The sequence below is a fragment of the Mirounga angustirostris genome, unplaced genomic scaffold (assembly GCF_029215605.1).
Source record: "Mirounga angustirostris isolate CCGP_5_RB_7025 unplaced genomic scaffold, mMirAng1.0.hap1 SCAF_15, whole genome shotgun sequence".
Classification (NCBI taxonomy): Eukaryota; Metazoa; Chordata; class Mammalia; order Carnivora; family Phocidae; genus Mirounga; species Mirounga angustirostris.
The window spans coordinates 71358198-71381192 of record NW_026991723.1 but is presented as its reverse complement, the minus strand read 5'-3'; the positions used below and the strand labels follow the sequence as shown (position 1 = coordinate 71381192).

At 44.5% G+C, this 22995-nt stretch overlaps 1 protein-coding gene across 9 annotated transcripts in view; it reads right to left on the bottom strand.

Moving 5' to 3' along the window:
• Positions 1 to 2222: 2222 nt before the first annotated feature.
• Positions 2223 to 22995, bottom strand: part of PALM2AKAP2 (PALM2 and AKAP2 fusion) — a 330921-nt gene continuing 310148 nt past the window's right edge. For 8 of the 9 annotated variants that reach the window (XM_054509339.2, XM_045882884.3, XM_045882881.3 and 5 more), the window contains 2 exons: positions 16212 to 16390; positions 2223 to 6129 (listed from right to left, as the gene is read on the bottom strand). In XM_054509339.2, the coding sequence (XP_054365314.1) occupies positions 6031 to 6129; positions 16212 to 16390 (278 nt within the window). In that variant the 3' untranslated portion in view covers positions 2223 to 6030. The remainder of the gene's footprint in view (positions 6130 to 16211; positions 16391 to 22995) is intronic. The other variant, XM_045882883.3, reaches the window with a different exon arrangement.

Genomic DNA, 22995 nt, shown 5'->3' with positions numbered 1-22995 from the left:
AGTCAGAATTGAGAAGCGCGGTGTTAGACCAAATAAGAATTACCTCTTATTTTGTATCTCATCTCAAATTATGCAACCACATTAATACAAAAAAGACTTACGGGGTCTTGATGTTGCTATCATCCCACACAATAAAAGCTTCTTCCAAAGGTCAAACGAATCCCTGGATCTTACCCTGAAATCAGAGTCTGAACGTATATAGATACTACGCTCTCTTCACATTTTCTTCTTAATTCGCCCAGCCCCTTCGAGGGGGGCCTCTCTGGAGACTCTGAATGGAATCGAAGCTCTGGTTCACCAAGACCCACAAAGCATTGAGCTGGTGTGCTGGGCAAAGGCACGAAACCCCACCCCCCCAAATACTCAAAACAACCCAGGACCACATGTGACTGTATCTGCAGCTTATAAATCATGCATCCATTCCACAGTTTCCAAATGTTAAGTGGTATGCCCAGACCCTATTCATCACTTACTCCAGGTCGGTGATTCTCAAACTGAGGTTCCCGGACCAACAGCAGCATCTCCAGGAGACGAGTTAGAAAATTCTTAGGCTGCATACCCTAGACCTACTGAATCAGAAGCCCTGGGTATGAGGCCCCAATCCGTGTTTAATGAGCCTTCCAGGTGACAGAGATGCTTGCTCAAGCAGGAGAAGCTGCGCTCCCCAGAGGCACGTCGATCCTATGAGCTGAAGACCACTGCAGAGACAGAATGCGGTCTAAATGGGTGCGCGGAAAACAGCCAAACAAGGGAGAGAGAGATTTGTGATTTGATTTTTCTGGGGTACCTGCACATCCATCCCAGGTATTCAGAGCCTACCACCTGTGAACTGAGAACAAAGCAGCCAGATAATTCTCCCATCAGGGTTAACGGACACTGAGAATACTATATCATGGCAGAATTTTTAAAAAAAAATCTTTATTATGCAAACATTCTTCTTTCTCTGAAAAAAAAAAAACATCTGAATGCTTGGGCAACATCTTGAAATTGCTAGTGTGCCATCTCCAGGGATTTTTGGAGGCCCTGTTCTTTGCCTTTGTGTCTTCTTGTACCTTTAAAACCCTTTAAAGTCTCCCTTTGAATTCCCCATTTGTTCTCTGTGTTCCCAGCAGCCCAATTTTGAACTTTGTGTGGGTTCTGTGTAGGGAGGGACATAATCACCACACTCTTGTGGCTCAGGCATCCCATAATGAAAATGAGCAATGCTTCGACGTCACTTCATGGCCTCATGTGTCCCCCAGTGATTGTCTGACACTGATAAGTACAAGGGAGATGAACCTGGCGTAGTAGGGACGGGAGGTCTCGGCTACAGAGCAAAAAGCCTGCATCCCTGCCATCTACCCATTAGTGGTTTTAATGCCTCACACTGGTTTTGCTAAGAGCCTCCTCAGTGAGAATCCCTGAAGATACCTTCTACCTGGACTATCCCAGACTCTGTGTCCCATTCTGAGTGCCTCTCCTGTGTACCTTGACACCCTAGCTTTGCCCAGCACCCCCAGACATTAGTAGTGATGGATGCAAAGACCAGGACACAGGCTCCAGAGCTGATCACAACTCCGTTGTCTCCAGAAGATTGGAAGAAGTCACATACAGCAGGAGAGATGGAGGAAGAGACCCCAAGGAGAGGGGTGGGGTGGGGCGGGGGTGGGGAGGAGCAGGAGACCGAAGGTCTGGGGCACAAGTACTTGCGAGGGGCCACTCGGGGAACAGCTGGCTGTGAGGGAGGGGATAGGAGGGCAGGAAGAAACTTGGGGAGGAACCTGCGATCTTCATATGCCCTTCAAAGTCTGAAAGTCTCCATTCTTCAGAGGGGAGCCAAATACAGGTGCTGGGAATATAATAATAAAAACTAGAACCAAGAGCCACATGCGAAGCTTGGGTTTTACCGTTTGTCCTGCTGTTTGCCCAGCCATCCCCTTGACTTTGGCGGTCTACCTACCTCATCCAGAGGCACCCATATCATTTCTGGGGTCCCATCAGAGGTTTGCAGGCTCTAGCTGAGGCAGCTGGAGACAGCATCACAGAAAGAGGCACTGGGACAGCCTGTCACAGTGGTGCCCCACCAGCTGGTATTGCTTTTTCGGTTCCAGATGTGCAAGACGCAGGTACTGCCACACAGAGGTCAAGACCAAGGGCGCCGGCGTGTCGTCGCGTGGCAGATCCGGCTTCCACCCCCAGTCAAACAAGCAGCCATCATTTATAAAAACACAGCACACACTGGGTTTTAATGAGAAAATAATTGTATACTTGCATTGAATGCCTCACAATCACTATAAAACCGAAGCAGGATAATAACATTTAAGTGGTTAACATACACAGGAGAGCCAGATACAGAGTATAATTTTCAAACACAGTATTGCTGCTTTCCCCCCTCCTCCTCCTCCAAAAAAAAAAAAAAAAAAAAAAAGTCCTTTGGGTAAAGGGCAACACAAAATCAAAATTGGCAGCTCACTCACTGAATGCTTAAAATTCAGGAAATTGGTTCTGTCACTAAAACTGGATATATTCACCATCTCTAAACACTTAGGCTATTTTTTTTTTCAATACATAGTTTAATTACATCCATTATTTAGTTGGAAAAATGTTTGTCTTCAGAGACAAGAGTCAACACTGTTTTAGTGTTTCTTGTGACGCTTTATATGTGTTGTGTTGTGTGTATATGTGGACACTGATCTATATACTGCTTATATGTCATTGTCTAGGGTGGGCAGCATGCAGAAGTGTAAAGAGGCAAGGAAATCGCATTGTGTCATCCGAGTAGAACACAGCTCAGCCTCCTACCACTGACAGACCCTGTTTCCATAATTTCTGGATGAGAAAGCCAAGGCATGTCAGTAATCAGCTCCGGAGGAATGGGAGCATGTATAAACACTGTGGAAAGGAACGCTTTCAGGAAAGCTTTGAACATCTACAGCATCTAAACATTTGTTATAGTTGAGATTAACAAGCTTTCGTGCCATTTGGGGGCAGGGACGAGCATCAGAGGCCCATTTTTCCGACAAGCCTCTTCCTCTTGATGGATTAGGCAGGAAGGACCCTCCTCCTGGGGTCTATTGCATTTTCAGAAGATTAAAGGGGTTCATTTGGGATCCCAGAGCCTAGCACGGTGCTATGTACAAAGCCCAATGTTTTCGGAAGGAATAAAAAACTCAAGAGCGCAGAGAAAATCGGGCTCTTGCAAGGGAACTGTTAATTTACATTTGAATAGGATCGGAAGTGAGTGGAGCAGTCATCAGAAGGCAGCAGAGGGAACAAGCAAATGTTGGCCATGTAGGGGCCATAGTTAAGCAGCTTTGAGGCTAGGTTGGGGTCATGGGAACTCTGCATTTGTTGCCTTATCCACACACGGAGCACAGACCAAGGGAGTGGGCTCTAGAACTCTGCGCGATGCGATTCATGCTTCTGGTTCAATCGACTGTAGTCAACGGCCAACTGGTCTGCCTCTAAAGCGATTCCATGAATTGTGTGACCTCCTAAGTTTCCCAATCAGCTGCAAATCCCCTGTTTTCAAATGTAGGTGTAAGGTGGGTGGGTCCATGGCTTCCTTCAAAACAGAACAAAAACCTGCCAGTGGGTCCTGAGGGCTGTTTCCTCTTAGGAAAGATGGTGTTGGTCTCTCTCATGTCTGTATCACTACCAGATGCAGAGTCAGTTCCATTTTTGGTGCCCCTCATAAAATCGCTCTGCTCCCCAGCCATCCTAGCTACCACTGTGCCCCGGGGACACACCAAGTCTCGTCCCAGCTGCTTTCGGTCCCGTGCCTGCCGTGGGAAGCCTGGAAACCCTCAGGCAAGGCGGCCTTCCTGGGTCCTCCCATTTTACCCGTCAGGACTTCCCCCCTAACACAGACCTCATTTTCCTGGGCATGGCTGTCTCCATGCCAGCCTCCGCCACTCGAAAATGAATTCCTTGCAGCAGGGATCTTCTTTGTGTCCCCAGCGGCTAGCACATTGTGTTGAGTGTCCCTTCAGAATATTCAGGAGAATACCCCATACAACGATGGTGCCCACGACCCACCTCTAGAGTTTGGCTTCAAATGGCAGGTTCCCTTGGCAGTTTTAAAGGATCCTTGTGAGTTATCAGACAGTTGCATGTGTACGTTATGCCCACTGCTTGTCTGTGAATAAACTCTCCCCCCTAAAGTCAACACTAGCCTATTAAAAGAAGCAAAGATAACGTGCCTAACATCTACATACACACTGTTGCGACATTGCTACTTGTCGGAATAACATATTAGAGCTTATGACTTAACAATATAAAAACAGAGAGGAATTTTAGTGAGGTCTGGCTTAATTATTGCTCTTTAAAAAAAAACAACATAGTTTTAAAACAAACAGGAAAAAAAAGGCTGGTCAGTTTTTTTTCTCATGGCCAGATTTTAAAATGTTTCTCATCCAGAAATTCGGGGCACCCAATTATTGAATACCCTTATCATATTGCTTTAAATGACAGAGTAAACCTGGCATCCTCTACAGTATACTAAGCTATGAATACAAAGCATGAGAATAAATATGGTACTTTTCTAAATGTCAAATTACAAAACTGCTCAAAACTTTTCAATTGTGACTCATGCAAATACCAGGTTAGGTCGATTTAATATTACAAATACTGTATCAGGTCGGTGCCTCTATATCCCTTTTCATAAAAAAGAAATTCTCACTCCTGACGCTGGCAAATAGCTTTGGAGGAAATAACTGTACACCCTTGTCCCATGATCATTCTGGAATTTTAATGCTTGTACACACACTTTACCCAAACACACAAAGGCACGTGCACACGTGCGCGCACACACACACACACACACACACACCCCATCTTTAGGATCTGTAGCTGATTCCAAGCCTGCGCTTAAATTTCTATTCTGTATTTTTCTCTTTATCATCCTGAAAAACGCTGGTTGCTCAGCAAAAATAATCTCTCTTATGCCTTATTTTCCTACTTTCTCCCTCCCTGTTTCTCTGTCTACCTTCATGACCTTTTATGATTCCCTTCTGATCGATCCAAAATAATCTATCATTCTTCCTACCAAGGTCCACTTTATAATATAAAACATAAACACCTTTTTATTTCCCGTCCTCTGCCTCTTAAGGCAGAGTTTGCCCTTTTTCAATTATTGCCATTCTAAAAATACCCCTACCATCTTGAGCCAAGCTGTTGAATGTGTACAGATTTTACACATGGATATACTCCCCCCATCCCATCATAAAAATAGTTGTTGCCCACTAAATATAGTTTTCATATGAAGAAACATAATTGTGAAAATGTGTTCTCATAAACAGCAAATTAGTCAATACTATAAGCAGATGAGATCCTAAAGCTAAGACAATCCATTTGGTTTGGCTTTCTCCCTCTTTCTCAACCCCTTCCTGTAGAATAGATTGTGTTTGCAACATGAAGAAACATTGTCTTAAAAATGTGGATTTTATGTATTGCCATCATCAATTGCTCCCCATTAAAAACAATTAAATGTAAGAGAAATGGAATCCTAATTGCCTCTTCCGGGCAAATATAGAGAAACTTGCATTTCACTTTATGGCTGCTGGAGTAAACAAAGTTATCCCAACACCTCGGATGCCACGAGTGAAGGTGGGAAGCTGGTGCAGGGAGCATCCTACGCCCTGTAGACTGCACCAGTGTGGGTTCTACTGCTCTAAATGGCCCTGTTACCAATGTTTGTCCTCATCACCCAGCGAGGCTGGTCTCAGTTCTGCCTGTAGCAACCATGTTGATTTGCTTGTCCTTTTGGATCAAAGGACTGGTCCACATCCAGGTGATCCTTTGAGTCTCAAAAAAAAAAAAAAAAAAAAAAATCTTTTCTCTTTTGACTCCTGGGTGTTTTATAGAGTTTGATGGGTGGGTTCTTTTTACTTGATTTTTCATCGTTGGTCATTGCAGCTTCTGGTCTACGTAAGGATTGCGGAGTTTGTTCGCACTTTAATAAATATTCCATTAAAATGCTTCAGTGTGTGGATTTCTTGGTTCCTTGGTAACCCAAGCACCAAAGAAGCTTCCTGGGTGGAAGGAAGTTTGTTATTCATTGTCTTCTTCCTCCTGGTTGGCATAGATCCCTGCCTCCCAGCGCAAGGCCAGGGCGCTCTTTCTTCGATTAACCCGTGTGGCCTGAAGGACCTAAAAAGAAGGAAAAAAAATGAATCGGAGTTCATGGATGTTCACCACGTAAACCAACGAGCTTTTCCGGTTTTTTGTTTTGTTTTCTTTCGTTTCTGTCCTTTCCCTCTCAACAGCATCCAAGAAAGGGAAAGTAATAGTGTCTGGTATGGCCGGGAGGTAGAAGAGACGTGGCAAATAAAGTAGGGTGGGAGGTTCTGGATATGCATTCATTTCATAGCCAAATTTCATTTGCTCTTTGACCCACAGTTTTCAGTATAGAAAGATTTAATTTCCCTGACGTGTTCTCCACGTCTTTTTTTCTTCTTCCATTTTCATTGAAATTCTAGTGACTTAACATATAGTGTCATGCTGGTTTCAGGAGCAGAATTTAGTGACTCATCACTTTATATATATAACACCCAGTGCTCATCACAGGTTTGCGCATGTTTTTGAACTAGACTTGACTCTGCATTAAGTGTTTTGATAACACAGTAGGTCTCTACATGTTATCCGATCAGTGCCGTCTGATGGAAATGTTCTGTATCCGTGTCAGTAATATGGTAGCCACTAAGCTGCACGGCTATGGAGCACCTGGAATAAGGCTAGTGTGGCTGAGAAACTGAATATTTGATTTTCATTAATTTTAATATCCTCATGGACCTTGTGACTACCATATCGGACAGCACAGGTATCAGTTGTCTTAGTCTCTTTGCAAGCAAGCAAACCGGAAAATAATCCCAAACAACTGGACCAGTGTGAATTCAACCCATCAAGCTTTGTGGACATACATAAGCTATGATCATATTTATATCATAAAAGTCTACTTTGGTAAGACTAAACTTCCAAGAGAAACTAGGTGGAAAGAAAAACAGCTTCCCAGGCCAATAAAAAGCAATCTGAGCATGAGGATGCAACATCAGGGCACAGGTGCTAATAAATGAAATGCAAGGTGACAAAATCCAGGACAGGTAGGCTCACCACTGTTGGGGTAAGGCCTCCCTCCCTCCAGTTCACTAGAATAGTCTGTGGACTCCAGAGGGAAAACCTCAACCAGGCTGCTCCAGCTTTGGTTTGACTGAGATGAGATCCAGATGGATGACATTCAGGTTGCCAACATATGAGAAATGGCTCAATTTCATGACACGGCACCACAAGCAAGCCCATGCATGCCAATCAATTAAATTACGGTGGCATTAGCTTAGGATGTGCAGGTTCTGATATTAAAGAAAAGTCTAGCAGAGCCAACACTGGTTGACGACCCAAACTGCAGTGAAGGCTTTGCTTATTCTAAGAACCATCATTTTGGCAAGGGACGGAGATGCGGGCAACTCCAGAGAAGCAAGGAGGTGCAGGTTGCAGGCAGTATTGGGAACCAAGGCATAAGCAAGTTCTGGGTAGATTCACGGTCTGGGGCTCCATCTCAACCTGCTTCTTTGGACCTCTGACAAATGGATGGACTTCCCAGACCTCCCATGTGCTTTCCTCTGGGAAGCCTTCCCCAGTCCCCCCAGCTGGGACAGCTGGACCTAACATGTAGGATGCACTCAGCCATGTCTCCTAAATGAATGTTCATCGTTAAGCACATAAGCCATATCATAGTGTCTTGTGTGTAAGCATACCATGGTCACTTATTCAATATTTAAGAATAAGAGACCAGTAGGGGCAAAGAATGCTACTAAGTCTGGTATAGTTAAGTAGAGGATTCGTCTAGAAGGTCAGTGCGTGGTAACACGGTACTGAGACAGGGTACTGGACTAGATCTGGAAGTCCTGACTTTCTTTCCAGTTCCGTCTGGAACATGGTGTTGTCCGTGGCATCTCGTGTCTCAGCTTTCTTCATCTGCAAGACGGAGACAGCACCTGCCTTGGGTTGAAGGCTTTCTCCGGAGACAGCGCCGACTCTGAAGTCCAGGCAAGTCTAGATTTAAATCCTAGTGACTGTGTGACCTTAGAAAAGTCACTTACCCTGGGGCCTCAGTTCTCTTAGATGTGAAATGGGAATCATAAAAGCTATAGTACAGAGCTGGCGCAGGGAATAAATGAGACAAAGTCCATACAGCATAGTTCCCAGTGCTCTGCGAGTTTTCAAGCAATAATTATTTCTATCATTATTTGAAGGGGCTTTGTAAACAATGAAGTGTTCAGACGTAAGGCATTTTTATAAGGAGCACTACATCGTGTTGTCTCTGGGTAATACAAGGCTTCTGGTCTAGGACTGGCTCAGGGGTGAACACATCCTACAATGGCTTTTTGAAGATTCAAAGGCTAAGCTCTTGGAGAAGGTATCTAAATGAGCATTTATTCCATAATTAATTCAGAGTACAGTATTGTGTGTGTCTATAAATCTCAAGCAAATCTAGAGCTCTGATACTTTAGTTTCTGCATATTAACTTTATTTCCTAAAGTTCACTCCTTTCTTTTTGGGGCAAAAAAAGCACTTGCCTCCGGAGCTGTAGTAATAGTAAACACATCACACATACTGTGAACCACTTACTGTTTTGATCCTCAAGACTGTTCTACGGGATACATACTATTATTACTCGCATTTCCCATAGGAAGAAACTGAAGCACGGGGAAGTTAAGTTGACCAATGTTACTCAGCTGGGGGAAGAGCTGAGGTTCGCACCCAGAATTCTGGGTGTGGAGCTGATGCCCTAGGCCACCATGCTACATTGTGGCTCAGTGCCCATCAGGAGTCTGTTGGGAGAAGCAACAGAAAGAGCAGTAATACTCTCTATAGGAATGGAGAGGGGAAAACATAAAAAAAAAAAAAAATTAAAAATAATAATAGAAAAATCTGATTTAGATGGTTTTATCATTTTCACAAATTCAGATTTAGGTCTGGTGAGAGGGAAAAAAATCAATTCTCTTTGAGCAACCCTCTAATATTAATTTTCTCTCTCTCAAGCTGGGGGAATTCAAGCAAATCGCTCATCTCTGTGTAGAAATCAACAGACAATTGTATTTGGAGTATGGGTAACAAAAGGCAGAGGGGTTAAGTAATGTCAGTCACTCCATTTACATTAATATTTTGTCTTCCTAAGTCCTCTTCAATTGAAGATAGACTGGGCCCAGTTTTATTTTCCTTGAACATATTTGACCAGATTTTCATTATTCTTAATTATGTTAACTCAAAGGGGATGGGGCCTAGGGCCTAATTCTTCCACTGCCATTGCCTAGAGGAGAACAACAATTAGCCACTGAGGAGGGTACATGGGATGATATATCTTTTATATTTCATTACTCATTTTATATCTTATGAAAGAATACTCGTATCTTTTGAAAGAAAATTACTGATAATCATCAGCTCCCATCTCTGGTACTAATTACTTTGCAAGATAGGGAGATTTTAAAAATACATTGTGCTGTAAGTTAGCACAACCATTCTGAAGAATAATCTGCAATATGTAATGAATGCGAGGATGTAAAATCCCTCTAACCAGTACTTCCCCTCCTAGATATATAGAGAGAAATTCTTCCAGAGCTTACACAAAGAGAAACGCGCGTAACATTCACTGAAACATTGTTTGTAATTGCAAAAAATAAGGAAAGAAAGAGAGAAACAACCAACATTTCCATCAATAGGAGGATGAATAAACAGTGATATATTCATTCAGTGGGATACGACACAACAGTTATAATGAATGAGCTGGAGTCTTAACAACTTGGAGGCATCTAAAAACAATGTAGACAGAATAAAGTAAGGAGCAGAGGATGTTACAATGTGATATCGTTTCTAGAAAGTTTTAAGGCATGCAAAACCAAGATGTTATCCATGTAGACAAACATATGAAATATAAAGACATGCATAGAGATGATTAACAGCAAACCTAAGAAAAGTTACCCCCAGGAGAGAGAGAAATGGGGATTGGGGAGAAGTAACAAGGGGGCTTGAACGGTATTTGCAAGATTAATATTCTTGATATTATTAATATGTTATTAATATTAATAATTTAAAAATATTAAGCAAATATGAAATGATAAGAATGGTCAAAGCTGGATGGGTGGGCTTTATTGTTTTATTATCTCTTATTATTGGAACATCTGAATGCCAACTCCATGACATCGAGGACTTTGTTTTGTCGACTGCTCTATTTCTGGAACCTCAAAGAGTGTCTGGCATGTACCAGGTCCTCAATAAATTGTTAACTGAGAGAATGAATGAATGATTCTCCCTACAGTTCTGTACATTTGAAATAATTCTTTTAAAAATAATAAAATTCTAAAGAAAAAATACAAAAACATTGTTTACCCATAGCAAAAAAAAAAAAGGAAAAACATTTAAAAATTAGGGGAAAATGAAAAATACTGTGACTTTTCATAGCATAGATAATTGTGAAATCTGTGTAAAAGGAAATTGTAGAAGAAAGGAGGAGACTTGGAAATTCAATGCTTAAATTAAGGAGCTTCCGAAAACAAACAAACAAAAACCAGGTTTAAAGATGGGAGCGGAGAGGGGAGTGGGCAGTGGGATGGTTCACTTTTGGAACAACTTATCCTGAAGATTCTGAGGCTATGGAGTGGAGCTATCTGGATTTATGTTATGGGAAACAAAGAACTGGATCAACAGCTCAGGCCTCTTGAGTTGCACTGTTTTCTAACCAGACCAGAGTTATCTTTGCTATCAGTGCCTGAAGAAACTAAAGTCCGTGCCCTTGAATGCAAACACCTTCCAGATCCATGAGCAGGGCAAGGTCTTCTCCAGCCCCACCACACAGCACAGCAAAGCACAGCAGCGGGGAGCCCTGTCGCATGTACCCCAACATTTCCAGGCAGTCCCCAGTTCCGAAAAGGCTGGAAGAAAGAAACACAGAGACGAGCTGCTTCCGTGCCCGTCTCCTCGAACACATCGGGAAATGGCAAACCACAAGAGCATGCACCTGGGTCAGGCATGCAGGAACACCAAGACAAACAAGTGGAAAAGTACCTCGGAAGTCACCTTGCAAGACAGTAACTTAGAGGTGTACTGGCAGAGAGGGAAAAGAGCAGGTTAGTACAGAGCACAGACACACTCACACAACACCCCCCAGCTGGAAACTGGCACCACGCTGGGTGTGGGAGGGAGGGGAAGTAACATGGGGAGACCATCACACACCCACGCCAGACTCGCTTCATCTGATATTAGTTTATTTAAAAATCTGTATCTTTTGGAGCATGTAGATACCCTGCTATTCATTAATAAAAATATCAGATAAGCCATACTTTGTTAATTCAAGATTCGTTGCTTCTACTTTCTGTGCTTTGAATTAACAAGAGTCTTCCCCGCCCCCATATACAAACAGCTGCCCGCCAGTGCGGTCTTTGATGGCCATTTTGGATTTGCTAGAATCTGTAGCCAACCAGCCTCTTCTCTTCCTGTAGTTCCTTTGAGCCCCATAGCAGTCTTGTAGCCCACTGTCCCACGAAAAGAGGACCCTAAGCACAGGCTCAGGACTTCATTTGGATACAAGGTTTGTGGGGGCGGGTCCTGTGAACCTGAGCTGTGGATGGCACTGACTAGGGAGGGCACACAGCCATCCTTGTCACTATTTTGGGGGCCTGGATAAGTTTCTGACAGTGGGGTGATCATGTAGGAACTAAAATGACCCTTTAGTTCCTGTAGGAAACTAAAAGTCTCTGCAAGAAATGCTCAGAACAAAATGGGCCAGCTATGGGAAATGACATAGAAGAATGGACTTTGGGCAGCCCCCTCCGGAATTATGGTAATGGTAATGACCTTGCATTTACACAGCTTAGGACACTGGAGGCATTTCTCGGTCTTTGCCACTGGCATCCACGGACTGGTTAGGTGGGGTCATATGTCTGTGGTCATTAACTGCTTCTAATGTGTAGCACTAAAAATGATAGTTCTGTAATGATCAGGCTGAGGACTCGCGTCTGATGAATTCTCTTTGCACCCTCACAGGGTATGAGCAGCTAGGAGAAATCTGGGCAGCACAAAACATCCTTGCTTGTGGCTAAGCTTCCCATGGAGCCTGCGGTGTGGGACACAGGATGGGCCTCCCTCATCCACTCACTGAGAGTAAATATGGCCACGGGGTGTCTTGCTTTGAGGGGGAATGTGTGCGAGGAATTCTTAGAAAAGCGGTAACGGCTAGCCCCCAGCTTTGACTTAATCCAGGAGAACAGGTGAGGCCTTCTCTTATTCCAAGACAGGCAGTGATGACTGAAAGACGTCTCAGTAACTATTTTGGGGGTAAGAGAGAGAGTAGAAAACCCACCAAGAGTAGATCCTATGCTAGAAGCCGGGTTGGGGCTAAATGCGTCTAGGAGGCTGTAATTTGGATGCAGGCCAGCATCTCTTCAATTGAGAAAGGGAAAGCAAATCCACCAACCTGTTCAAGAGCATCACTGACTCAGGAACCCATCATCTTCTGAGGCTCAGGGAACAACTGGCCAGAAAAAACACTTTCGCCTAAATATCCTTCCTTTGCAAGGCATCAGGGAACCTTTTAGGAAACTATGATTCATTAGTCCATTGTGTGTTACATGATGGACCAGAGATGGCATCAGGTCCAGCTAAGGGGACACTTCCACAAAGAAAACATTTCCAGATAAGAAACATGACTGTTGCGTCTGGCTGGGTGATGCGTGCAAGGCACAGAAGCAGCAGGCTGAGGGGGTGGATGGGGTTGCAGCTCAGTTCCCCCATTCCCCTCACAGTGTGGCAGGGGCCGGGGTGCATCCTGGAAGAGGAAAAAGGATGCCTTTTTCTAGTTCTTACAAGGGCCTTGTGAAGGCTGGTAAACAGCCAGGGTAAGGAGGTAAGGGTGGGGATAGCAACCTCCCTAGCCCCAAATTAGCTGAGGGGTCACTTAGTCAGTGGGGCCTGGCTGAAGCCTTGAGCTCAGAGACACTCATCGGTGACCACATCACACACAGCGTGGAAACCAGCAGGTAGCACCGGCCCCAGGTCTGAGCTGGTAACAAAGGTGGCCATGTGGGTATCACTTCTCAAGAAAAGGGACTTCTTCCAGTTCCTCGTTACTGACTTTTTCATCAACTGTGAAAGCAGGAGGACATCCACAGGTGACTTAAGATCCCCGATGCAGTGACTTGTGGGTAGGTATCCCAAAAGAGAGTCAGGATTGAATTTCCCATCTTCTGTCGTTCTCTGAGCCACCCCCTTGTTTCCAGCAGAAGAGAGGGACAGCTCAGGGACATGAAAAAGGCCACCGAATACGGCAGCTTCTCCCCACACCATCCCCTGGCAGGGGATCCATGAACCAGCGGCCTCCTTCTGGTCCGGCATATGATTTTTTATAAAGTGGGAAGATTTAAGCTGGAAACAAGCTGGGGACAGGACTCCAGAGACCACTGCTGCTCTGGGGCGGGGAAACTGAATCTGTTTGGAATGGCAAGGATATCTTTCTCGGGGGCTGGCAAAAACCACTCGTGAAAACTACAGGCACAGCTCATAGCTTCCCTTGACTCCTCTGTCTACTCTTTCTTCTGTCCTTCATGCTCAGTAAGACCATGTGTCTACCGTATCACTACACATACATCCTAACTGCCCCATTTTGTTTTTAGGTCTTCCTTCTCCTTAGCAAGCGAGTAAGAATTCTTTTCATTCCAGTCAGAAAGAACTCGCCGCTTCCTATGAGCAAACAAACACAAGGTTTGCTCCTGATCATCTGTGAGGGGCCCAGAGTGCGACCAAGTGACTTTACTGGAAAGAATGCTTGCAGGTGGATGCATCAGGTGACACCGGACTCAGGTGAGCCATGTGAGGCTTCTGGAGGGTGGAGGAGCTAAGAAGCTGTGTTTCACCCTCAGAATAGTGTATGTGAATGGCACCGGGAAAACAGGACTACCAGCTTCTGCGGCAGGGAAGCCAGGTACGCAAACATCAAACAATCCACTGGCTCCCTATGATTATCCTCCTGGTAGGAGAGATGATTAAAGAAGGGGCCAGAGATCAGCTAGGAAAACAAATGAAGTTTGTTCATTCCTACAGGGAAACTTTAACACGTTCTCCAGTGACTGATGTAGATCCAGTAGAAAGTATCCCTTGAACTAAAAGGCCTAAGGGATGAAAGAACAGGTGGCTCTAAAATCAAGTTTGGCTGATGGTCACATATGTGCTTTAGAAGCAATCCGAGTAGGTTTTTGAAGTTTTGGGTCTCTTAAAAGAGGATATAGTGGATTGGATAGATTTTGCTCTGTTCCTAAGAGTTTCCTACAACAAACTTGGTTCTCTTGTAATATCAAGAACAGCGAGCACAACACCTGGCTTTGAATCCAAGGTCTGGGGATATTAACAGCCTGATTAGTTAATAGGTTTCTTCCTTACGCAAAATGTTTATTTCCTTGAGAAAAACAGAGATGGGAGGCTGCCACTGGTTGAGTATGTGAGGGATAATTAGCATATTGAAATGTTGATTCCAAGTAGATTCCTGAATACAAAGGGGATATCCAATCTGGTTGCGTCCTGAGTTTGCACGAGGGTGGCTTTCAGCCTGTGTGTGTGGAATGAGTGGCAGTGGGCTCTTCACTTTCGTGGGGAGTATTTGCCTCTAATATCTGCACTTCGACAACGTGTGGACTGTGCTTAGAAAACACCTGCAAGGGTCACATGCAGAGTGGTTCCGTTCATTCTTCCCCTTCCATGCCAGGATGCAAGGGGGCCCCCCAGCTAACCTCTACCACAGCTGCTGATATACGGTGTGGACTCACTGGGAGAAAAGAAAACAAGCCATTTACAGCACTGAACTTCAAAAGCACAGGCTCCAGAAAATACCTAAAGGTAAACTCCGTATTTTCAGTGGGGCTGCAAAGAAGTGCTGGCTAAGGTGACCTTATAGGCAGAAGTCCTGTGGGCTTGGGGAAGGAGCCCCAGCAGCAGAATTGTCTGCAACAGTGACCGAGGGCCAGGCCCCATCCACCGTGCGGTAGGAGGAACGGCCCCCGAATGCTCCAGCCGAACAGAGCAGCTGAGGCAGTGTTCTAGGCAGCTTAGGTGGAAACCCAAGGGAGAGCCTGGGGGAAGCAAGTGAGTCAGCAGCTGCTATAGATGTGTCCGCTTTCTTTATCACTAAATATTTTTAAAAGCATCGTTCAGCATCTGGCTTCAGGTCCCGAAACCCTTGAACTTAGCCAACCAGGATATGCGAGGCAGTAAGTAGGCATGGGATTCCGACTGTGAGCCCGTAGCATTCAAGTTTAAGGTGACCCAACAATTTATTATCCAAACTGGGGCAGTTTTTAAAAGTGAAAGGGGATGCTGTTAAAAATTACACCAGGAACACAGGCATAAACCAGCACCGTCCGGGTCAGCTGGGCAATGTCTTCAACGGACCCAAGCTATTTGTGACCTAGGTGAAACTGGGGGGTGGGCAATGACCACTTCAATAAATGGACGAGACTGAGGCCACCAGACCCCCAGGAAGTCGGCATGGGCCCCCTGAGGCTGGTCCCCGGGCTCCTGGCTATGGAGACTGTGTCTCTGACTGGAGAAAGAAACTCCAGAGCAGATGATTTCCTTCACGGCTCATGTGAATGTCACATGCAAAGGCGCTGAGAACCGAGGGTAGCAGGGTAGCCCTGTGGTTTCTAACTGTCATTTTAAATGGCTCTTTCCTGCCAAACTGTACACACATGCTTGGTAACAGCCCAAAACCCATTCAGCCTTCTGCACGCTGTGTCACATTTAAGGGGACTGCTCAGAGTAGACAGTAAAAGGGACAGCATCATCAAAGTTCTCTAGAGAAATTAAACCTCTACGGGGCAGGCCAGTGATGGTAGCAGGGAGTACCCGGAGATGATTTGGGGGTGCCTGTGTCCTTCCTCCTGTGTTGTGCTGACGTGGTTTTTTTTTTTTTCTATACAGCAAACATCCCCTGCACCAGCCTCGCCGGTGGGTTCCAGCTACACTTGGCAGCAAAAGGACCCACTCCTTGCATCATCCACATTTTTGAGAAACATGGCAAAACACCCAAACCCAACTCCAGGCACGTTAAACGGACACATTTGAGAATTGGTTTCAGAGCCAGGACACGGGCCAGACGACAGCATACACACCCGTGCCTGAACGGGGATAACTGCATGCCACGTGGACGTTCGCCCTCAGAGAAGTGAAAGAGGAAAGGAGGAAAAACTTACACTACTATCATCCATTCTCTCACGCCTTTTAGATTTGTGGGTCTCATAGTCTTCCATGAGGGTCTGCATCAGATTCTTGGGCCGCTGGGATCCGGCAGCCTCTTCGGGGGCTAAGTCAGGCTGTGAGCTGGGGCCTTCAGGTGAGGGGGATGGAGGAGGTTTGACTTTCTCTATTTTCCCTGAAACAACACGAAGAGAACACCCTTTCTAAGCTTGTCTGCTCATGGCGGCTTCCAGAAAGAACACTGGCAAAAAGCAACCTCTGACAGAGAGCGGTACCAGAATGGTTGTTAAGTGTGGGTCACCGTACTGCAGGGACCAAAGGTTAAAGATGATGTCACAAACCCATCCGACAAAGACCTCAAGGACACAGTGCTACAAAGTCAGTCAGACCAAGGAGGCCTGCAGGCACTCTGGAAATGTATGTCAGACCAGACACTGGCTCCAGTGGTTCTGGGGACGTGTCCTCTAGCACAGATTCCAGAATTCGACTGTCAGAGGTGGCGGTGCGGCCAAGCCTTAGGAACCCACGTTCTACAGTTGAGGAAAACAGGCTCTGCAAAGGGGACATCGTGTCGAGGGCCCAGGGAGCTGGGCATGGTTCCAGGTCTCTTGCTTTCCTCACCAGGTTCTTTCCTTATATCAGAAGCCACCAGTGGGCAGCTGACCTGCCCAGCCTTTCTGCATGGACAGCACAGGACTACAAAACATTTGAATGAGAACCAGGCTTGTTGTTCCCAGGTCACCCCAGTCTTCTACTGGCCAGCTTCTTTCTTGACCTTACCTGCCGGGGTCCTGAGAGCAAATGGTTTGAGACTCTCAGACCTTAGGGTCGGAACACCAACAAAGGCAGGCTGGATGTTGTAGAAAGGCGTGCGCCAGACTTGGGAAAGGTGAGATTTTTAGCTTTTGAAGTGCCCTACAAGAATTCTCAGGATAAGGACATCGGGTCAACTGTGATGCCGTGGTGACTCCACACACTTTCATTAAGACCGTCTGCATCCTTCCCTCTTGGGAAATGCCTGGCCCATCACGGGGTGGGTTTCATTGCCAGAGCCCCAAATGCACCTCTGAGAGGTATCTTCAGGTGCAACAGCCATGATTTTTCCAACTATGCCCATCACGGGAGACACAGATAGGGTGTGTGAGCAAGGAAACACACAAATAAATAGGGCCATTCGAGTCTAAAAGTTTGGAAACCACCAGGGGAGGAGACAGATCCATTTCGCCCCTTTCATTTGCAAGTGGAAGGTGGCTTGTTTCTTCCTCTTCCCCCCCTTGACTTCTAACTTGGCAACTGCTATAGCGACAGTCACAAGTAGAGCCTGGGGACCATGTCTCCATGTGGACTGCTACAGCTCTTTTCTGGGCATAGCTCCTTTTGATGGGAGTTGGACAACCTCCCCACCCCCTAGAGTTCAGAAAACTCAGGTTTTAATTCTTGCACTTCCATTCACTAGCACTGTGTTGACTGTAAACAACCATTTCATGTTCCCACTCTTATCTTGGGCTGATCACTTAAGATCTCTAAGCTTCAACTTTCCTAGTTATAGAGAGAGAATTTGGGAAGAAGTTGTCTTTGAAGTCCCTTCTAACTCAAACATTTTGCTATTCTGTCAAATATTTTTGGCAAGAGGATCAATCTTTACTGGTTAAAAAAAAAAGGCATATGGCCATTATATTTGTCAAATTAGGTGTAAAGTGGTTTTTAATACACAGAGCACTCTATCTGTAGACTCACCATTCCATCATAACTTAGTGAAACTCATTGTCTTGGCCTAAATTACCCAGATCACTAATGAAAAGTCTTTTGATATCGAGAGTAAGGCAATAAATATTTCTAAGTCCTCAAATTCACTAGCAATGGATTCTATTTTTTATTATGGAAACAGGGAATGCTATCATGATACCTATAGACCCATCAACTATATTAAATAGTTAGCAACATTTTACCATGCCTTCTCCATCTATTCTTCCTTCCTCTTTTCATACTGAAGTATTTTAAAACAACCCTAGACCTTAGGTAATATCACCCCTGAATGCTTAGTATGTGTCTCTAGAAATTCCCATTGACTTTTTAAATGAAGCCTTGAGAACTTATACAGCATAGTGGTGAGCGTGCAACTCTGGAGCCAGCCACTTGGGTTTGAATCCACCACTTAGCAGCCAAATCTTGGGCAAGTTACTTACTGTTTCCATGTCTCAGTGTCCTCATCTGTAAAATGGGTATGATGCTAGAGGTACCTACCTCACACAGTTGATATAAGGACTAAGTTGATATTTATAAAGTTAATATTTAAAACAGTGAGCATCCAATGAATCTAGTTACTTCTATTTGTAATCTCAAAGAACAATATGTCTACCCAGTGAGAATGAGCAGTTTCAAGGGCAAATTCTGCATAAGATTTTTGCAACTCTTATAGAACTAGAACTAGACACCAAATTGCCAGGGTGATCATTTTTCAACCGACTACACAGGTGTCCAAATAATTTCCCAGCAGTCGCCTCTCCAGTATTAACCTTCTAGAAAGCAGAGTCCATATTCACTGCTCTAACTTCACCTTTTCACACATACCACAGTAGGACCCCTGGCTCATGGCACTTTGTTTATACTTCTGTGAAAGCCTTTTCACATACTGACTTGTATCACACCCGGTTGTTTAAGCTTCTCTTCTCAGTTAAGCTATAATGTCAACTCAGGATAGGGATGATTTCAACCATTATGAATCCCTTAACTCATCTGAATGTAAACTCCATTAGAGCAGGATCTTGTCTGTCCTGGTCATTGCTGGATCCCAGCACCCACTGGGTATTTGGCACAAGGCAAGAGCTCATGTTTGTTGAATGAACCAGTAAGTACATTATGACATATACGTAGCATCACTTGTTAAATGCTTGTGGATTGGGACAAAACTCCCAGTAAAGAATCTGAGCAAAGAGTTTAAATGTTTTCACCAAAGTCATGAAATAAAGCAATCTTGGTGTACAGAATCACAGACTCAATGGCTTTGTAGTAATAGCAAGCACATTTATGTGTCATTTTATTTATAGGCTTCATGTCATTTGATCCTTACAACAACCCTGGGATGTAGTCAAGGTTGATGCCATGACATCTGTGAATGGTTTAGATTACAGAGACTCAGAGGCTAATGCCAGCCCAAGTTACCGTTAGCTAGAGTTAAATCAGAGTTGGATCTGGTCTGGAACCCAAATTGTTGATTATGGCTAAATTAGATGATGGGCTGTGTGCTGAAGGAGAATCATAAAGAGGGCAAAGGGTTAATATAGAGAAGTAGTCAAGTATTGAACATTAAAAGACATTTTCCTGCTTCTTCTTTTTTTTTTTTTTTTAATTCTTAATATTCCAGCCCAAACCACCCTCCCTGGAGCAAGTTTTACCAGTTCTAGCCACTAGAGGTCACATGAGTAACAGGTAAGAAAGACGGGCTGAGCAGGTCCGGAAAAGAAGAGGTTAAGAGGTCTTCCAGAGAACAGGTTTCAGATTAACCAACCCCACGTCAGAGCCTCAAGGGAAGCTGTCATGGGTCCCCAGAGAAAGGAGACACCACAACTCGTCCTTGGATTTCTGGCCATCAGTCTGGTTGGGATCAGGGGAAGTCAGCTTGGCTGGGCTTCTCTGCAGGGCCCTGTGATCTCCAACCATCCTGCCCCCCAGTACGGTTCAAACTATGCACTGTGCCATCTCAGGAATCACACAGATTGCCAAATAGCTGGAGGGGCATCTGCTCCATACCCAACATCTTCCTCAGAGGGCCCAAGATTGCAGCCAAGAGTCCTCTCGATCGTGAGGAGACTTCTAATGCTCCTCCCCCAGCGGCAGAGACTAAACACACCACCATTGTTTGGGTCTCAGAGATCATTACATGAATGTGATGCAAAATGGGCTGTGCCACAGACATGGGAAGTCTGTCTCACCTTTGTCCCTGGCCCTGTAAGGCCCTTTGAAATTCCTTGGCCCAGAGGACATACCCCATTACAATTCCAGAGCAGGGACGGTTATCTTTGGCGCTCACTGGTGCACATCTCACACAGCACTTCCCAGCGCCAACACGTTCCATCCCCACTTGCTCCATCAAAACTTGCTCTCGTGTTTATTCACTCAGTGAATGACTGAATAGCTGATGGTAGCTGAAAGGGGCCTCTGTTTGCAATGACAAACACCCTGCTGTCTAGCTCCTCGTCTGGACTGTATACTCTACAAACTAGCTCCCTTGAAGGACACCCCTCACTGTCCCTGTGGAACAGCATCAACAGAAAGCGTCATGAAGACCCTGGGGCACACCTGCGTTGGTCTTGGTCAAGGGCTGGTACCTGACCTTTACAGAGCAGAGAGCAGGTGCAATGTGAGTTCTAGGACATCTGACATAAGGAACCAACAGAATAAAACTCGGTGGGAATTCTCAGTGGAGGGTAGGAGACATTTTCAAGTTTCCTTCATAAACATGATTTTGTTCAAACCATTCCATCTAGAGTAACTTTATTTATTGATTAGTTATTATTTTTTTTAATTCATTTTTTACAATTCCAATATAGTTAACACACAGTGTTATATTTGTTTCGGGTGTACAATCTAGTCATCCAACAATTCTATACAGTTACTCAGTGCTCATCAAGATAAATGTACTTACTCTTAATCCCCATCACCTATGTCATCCATCCCCCCTACCCACCTCCCTCTGGTGACCATTAGATTGTTCTCTATAGTTAAGACTGGGTTTTTTTGTTTGTTTCTTATCTCCTCTGTTCCTTAAATTCCACAAATGAGTGAACTCATATGGTATTTATCTTCCTCTAACTGACTTATATCACTTAGCATTATACCTTCCAGATCCATCCATGTTGTTGCAAATGTCAAGATTTCATTCTTTTTGATGGCTGAGTAATATTCCTGTGTGTGTGTGTGTGTGTGTGTGTGTCTTCTTTATTCATTCATCTATCAGTGGACACTTGGGTTACTTCCATAGTTTGGCCATTGTAAATAATGCTGCAATAAACATAGGGGTGCATATATCTTTTTGAATTAGGTTTTCATATTCTTTGGTTAGATACTCATCTAGAGTAATTTTAGACTTAATAAGCTCTTAAAGGTGTTTGAAGGTAAGCAACTTCATTTGGGTGGGACGATTCCAGAGCTTTTTCTAAAATTGTGTCCTATTGGCTTAGCTTTGTAAGGTAGTATTAGCTGCTAACAAATAGTCATTGGTAAACACTTGGTTAAAGAAAGCTTTAAAAATAAAATGAGATGGGTTTCTTTACCAGAGGACCTCTCCAAGGTTTTAGTGCTACTGTGATTGTGAATCACCAATTCAAGGATGGGTGGGTAATATTTCTCAAATTCATTTAACCAGAGAACCTCATTTCATAAAATCCCTATTAATATCTCAAGGAAAACAGTTTATGAAATGCTGTTCTCTAGTGTATACCAGTTAGCTTAACCAGCTCCCACAAGTTCAGCTAATAATTAAGTATAGGCACAAAGCTTATGTACAAGCATTTTTACCATCGTGTCTTTGTATAACGACACATGTGGAAACAACAAAGATATCTGACCACAGGAGAATGATTAAATTAGTTTTGACTTACGCAGATAATGAGGTATTATTTAGTTATCACAAATCATGTTTTTTAGTCTCTCAAATTTAGAGGACTAGTTAAGGTCATGGGAAAATACTCAAAATACTTTAAGAAAAAAAAAAAAAAAAAAACCCAACAGGCTGCAAAAGCAGATCTATTCCAGGGGTCTAAGAAGAGTACAGGCTCTGGATGGAGCCAGACTGCCAGGGTTCAAATCCTAGCTGTGTGAAAGAAAGCAAAAGTGCATGCGTGACATCTGGCAAAACTGTCCTCCGTGTAAGATGAACAGTCCTGTGATAGCAGAATAATAGCCTCCACGAGGACGGCCACACCCTAATCCCTAAAACCTGCGAAGATGTTGCCTTCATGGCAAAAAGGACTTTGCAGGTGTGATGAAGTCAAGGACTCTGAGTGGGGAGGACGATCCTGCATTATCCAGTTGGGCTTGATGTAACCACACGGGTCCTTATAAGAGGGAAGCAGGAGGCTCCGAGAGAGAAAGAGAGAACGGAAGGCACTCCACTGCTGGCTGTGGAGATGGCGGAAGGGGCCACAAGCCCAGAAATGCAGGCAGCCTCTAGAAGTGGAAAAGGGAAGGAGCCCGAAAGAGCCGCTGGAAGGAAGAGAGCCCTACAAACGCACTGGTTTTAGCCCAGACAGACACTATCTCAGTCTGCTTGAGGAGCCATAACAAAGTACCATGGACTGGGTGACTGACCCAACGGAAGTTTATTTTTTCACAGTTCTGGAGGCTGGGAGTCTAAAATCAGGGTGCCAGCGTGGTCAGGTTCTGGTGAGAACGGTCTTCCTATTTTGCAGATGGCCGCCTCTCACGGTGTCCTCCCGTGGCCGAGACAGAGAGCGAGCTCTCCGGTGTCTTCCTAGAAGGGCACTAATTCCATCATGAGGGCCCCACACCCTCCTGACCTCATCTAACACTAATTACCTCTTATAAAGTGCTCATCTCCACTGGGGGTTAGGGCTCAACCTATGAATTTTAGGGGGGAACACAATTCAATCCATAGCTGACATTGCGAACTTCTGACCTCCAGAACTGTAAGATACTAAATTTGTATTGTTTAAAGCCCCTATACTTATGGTGATTTGTCACAGCAGCGATAGGAAGTTAATACAAATATAAACCCAATATTATCTTCCATGCACGTATGTGCATGTGGAAAACTAAGCA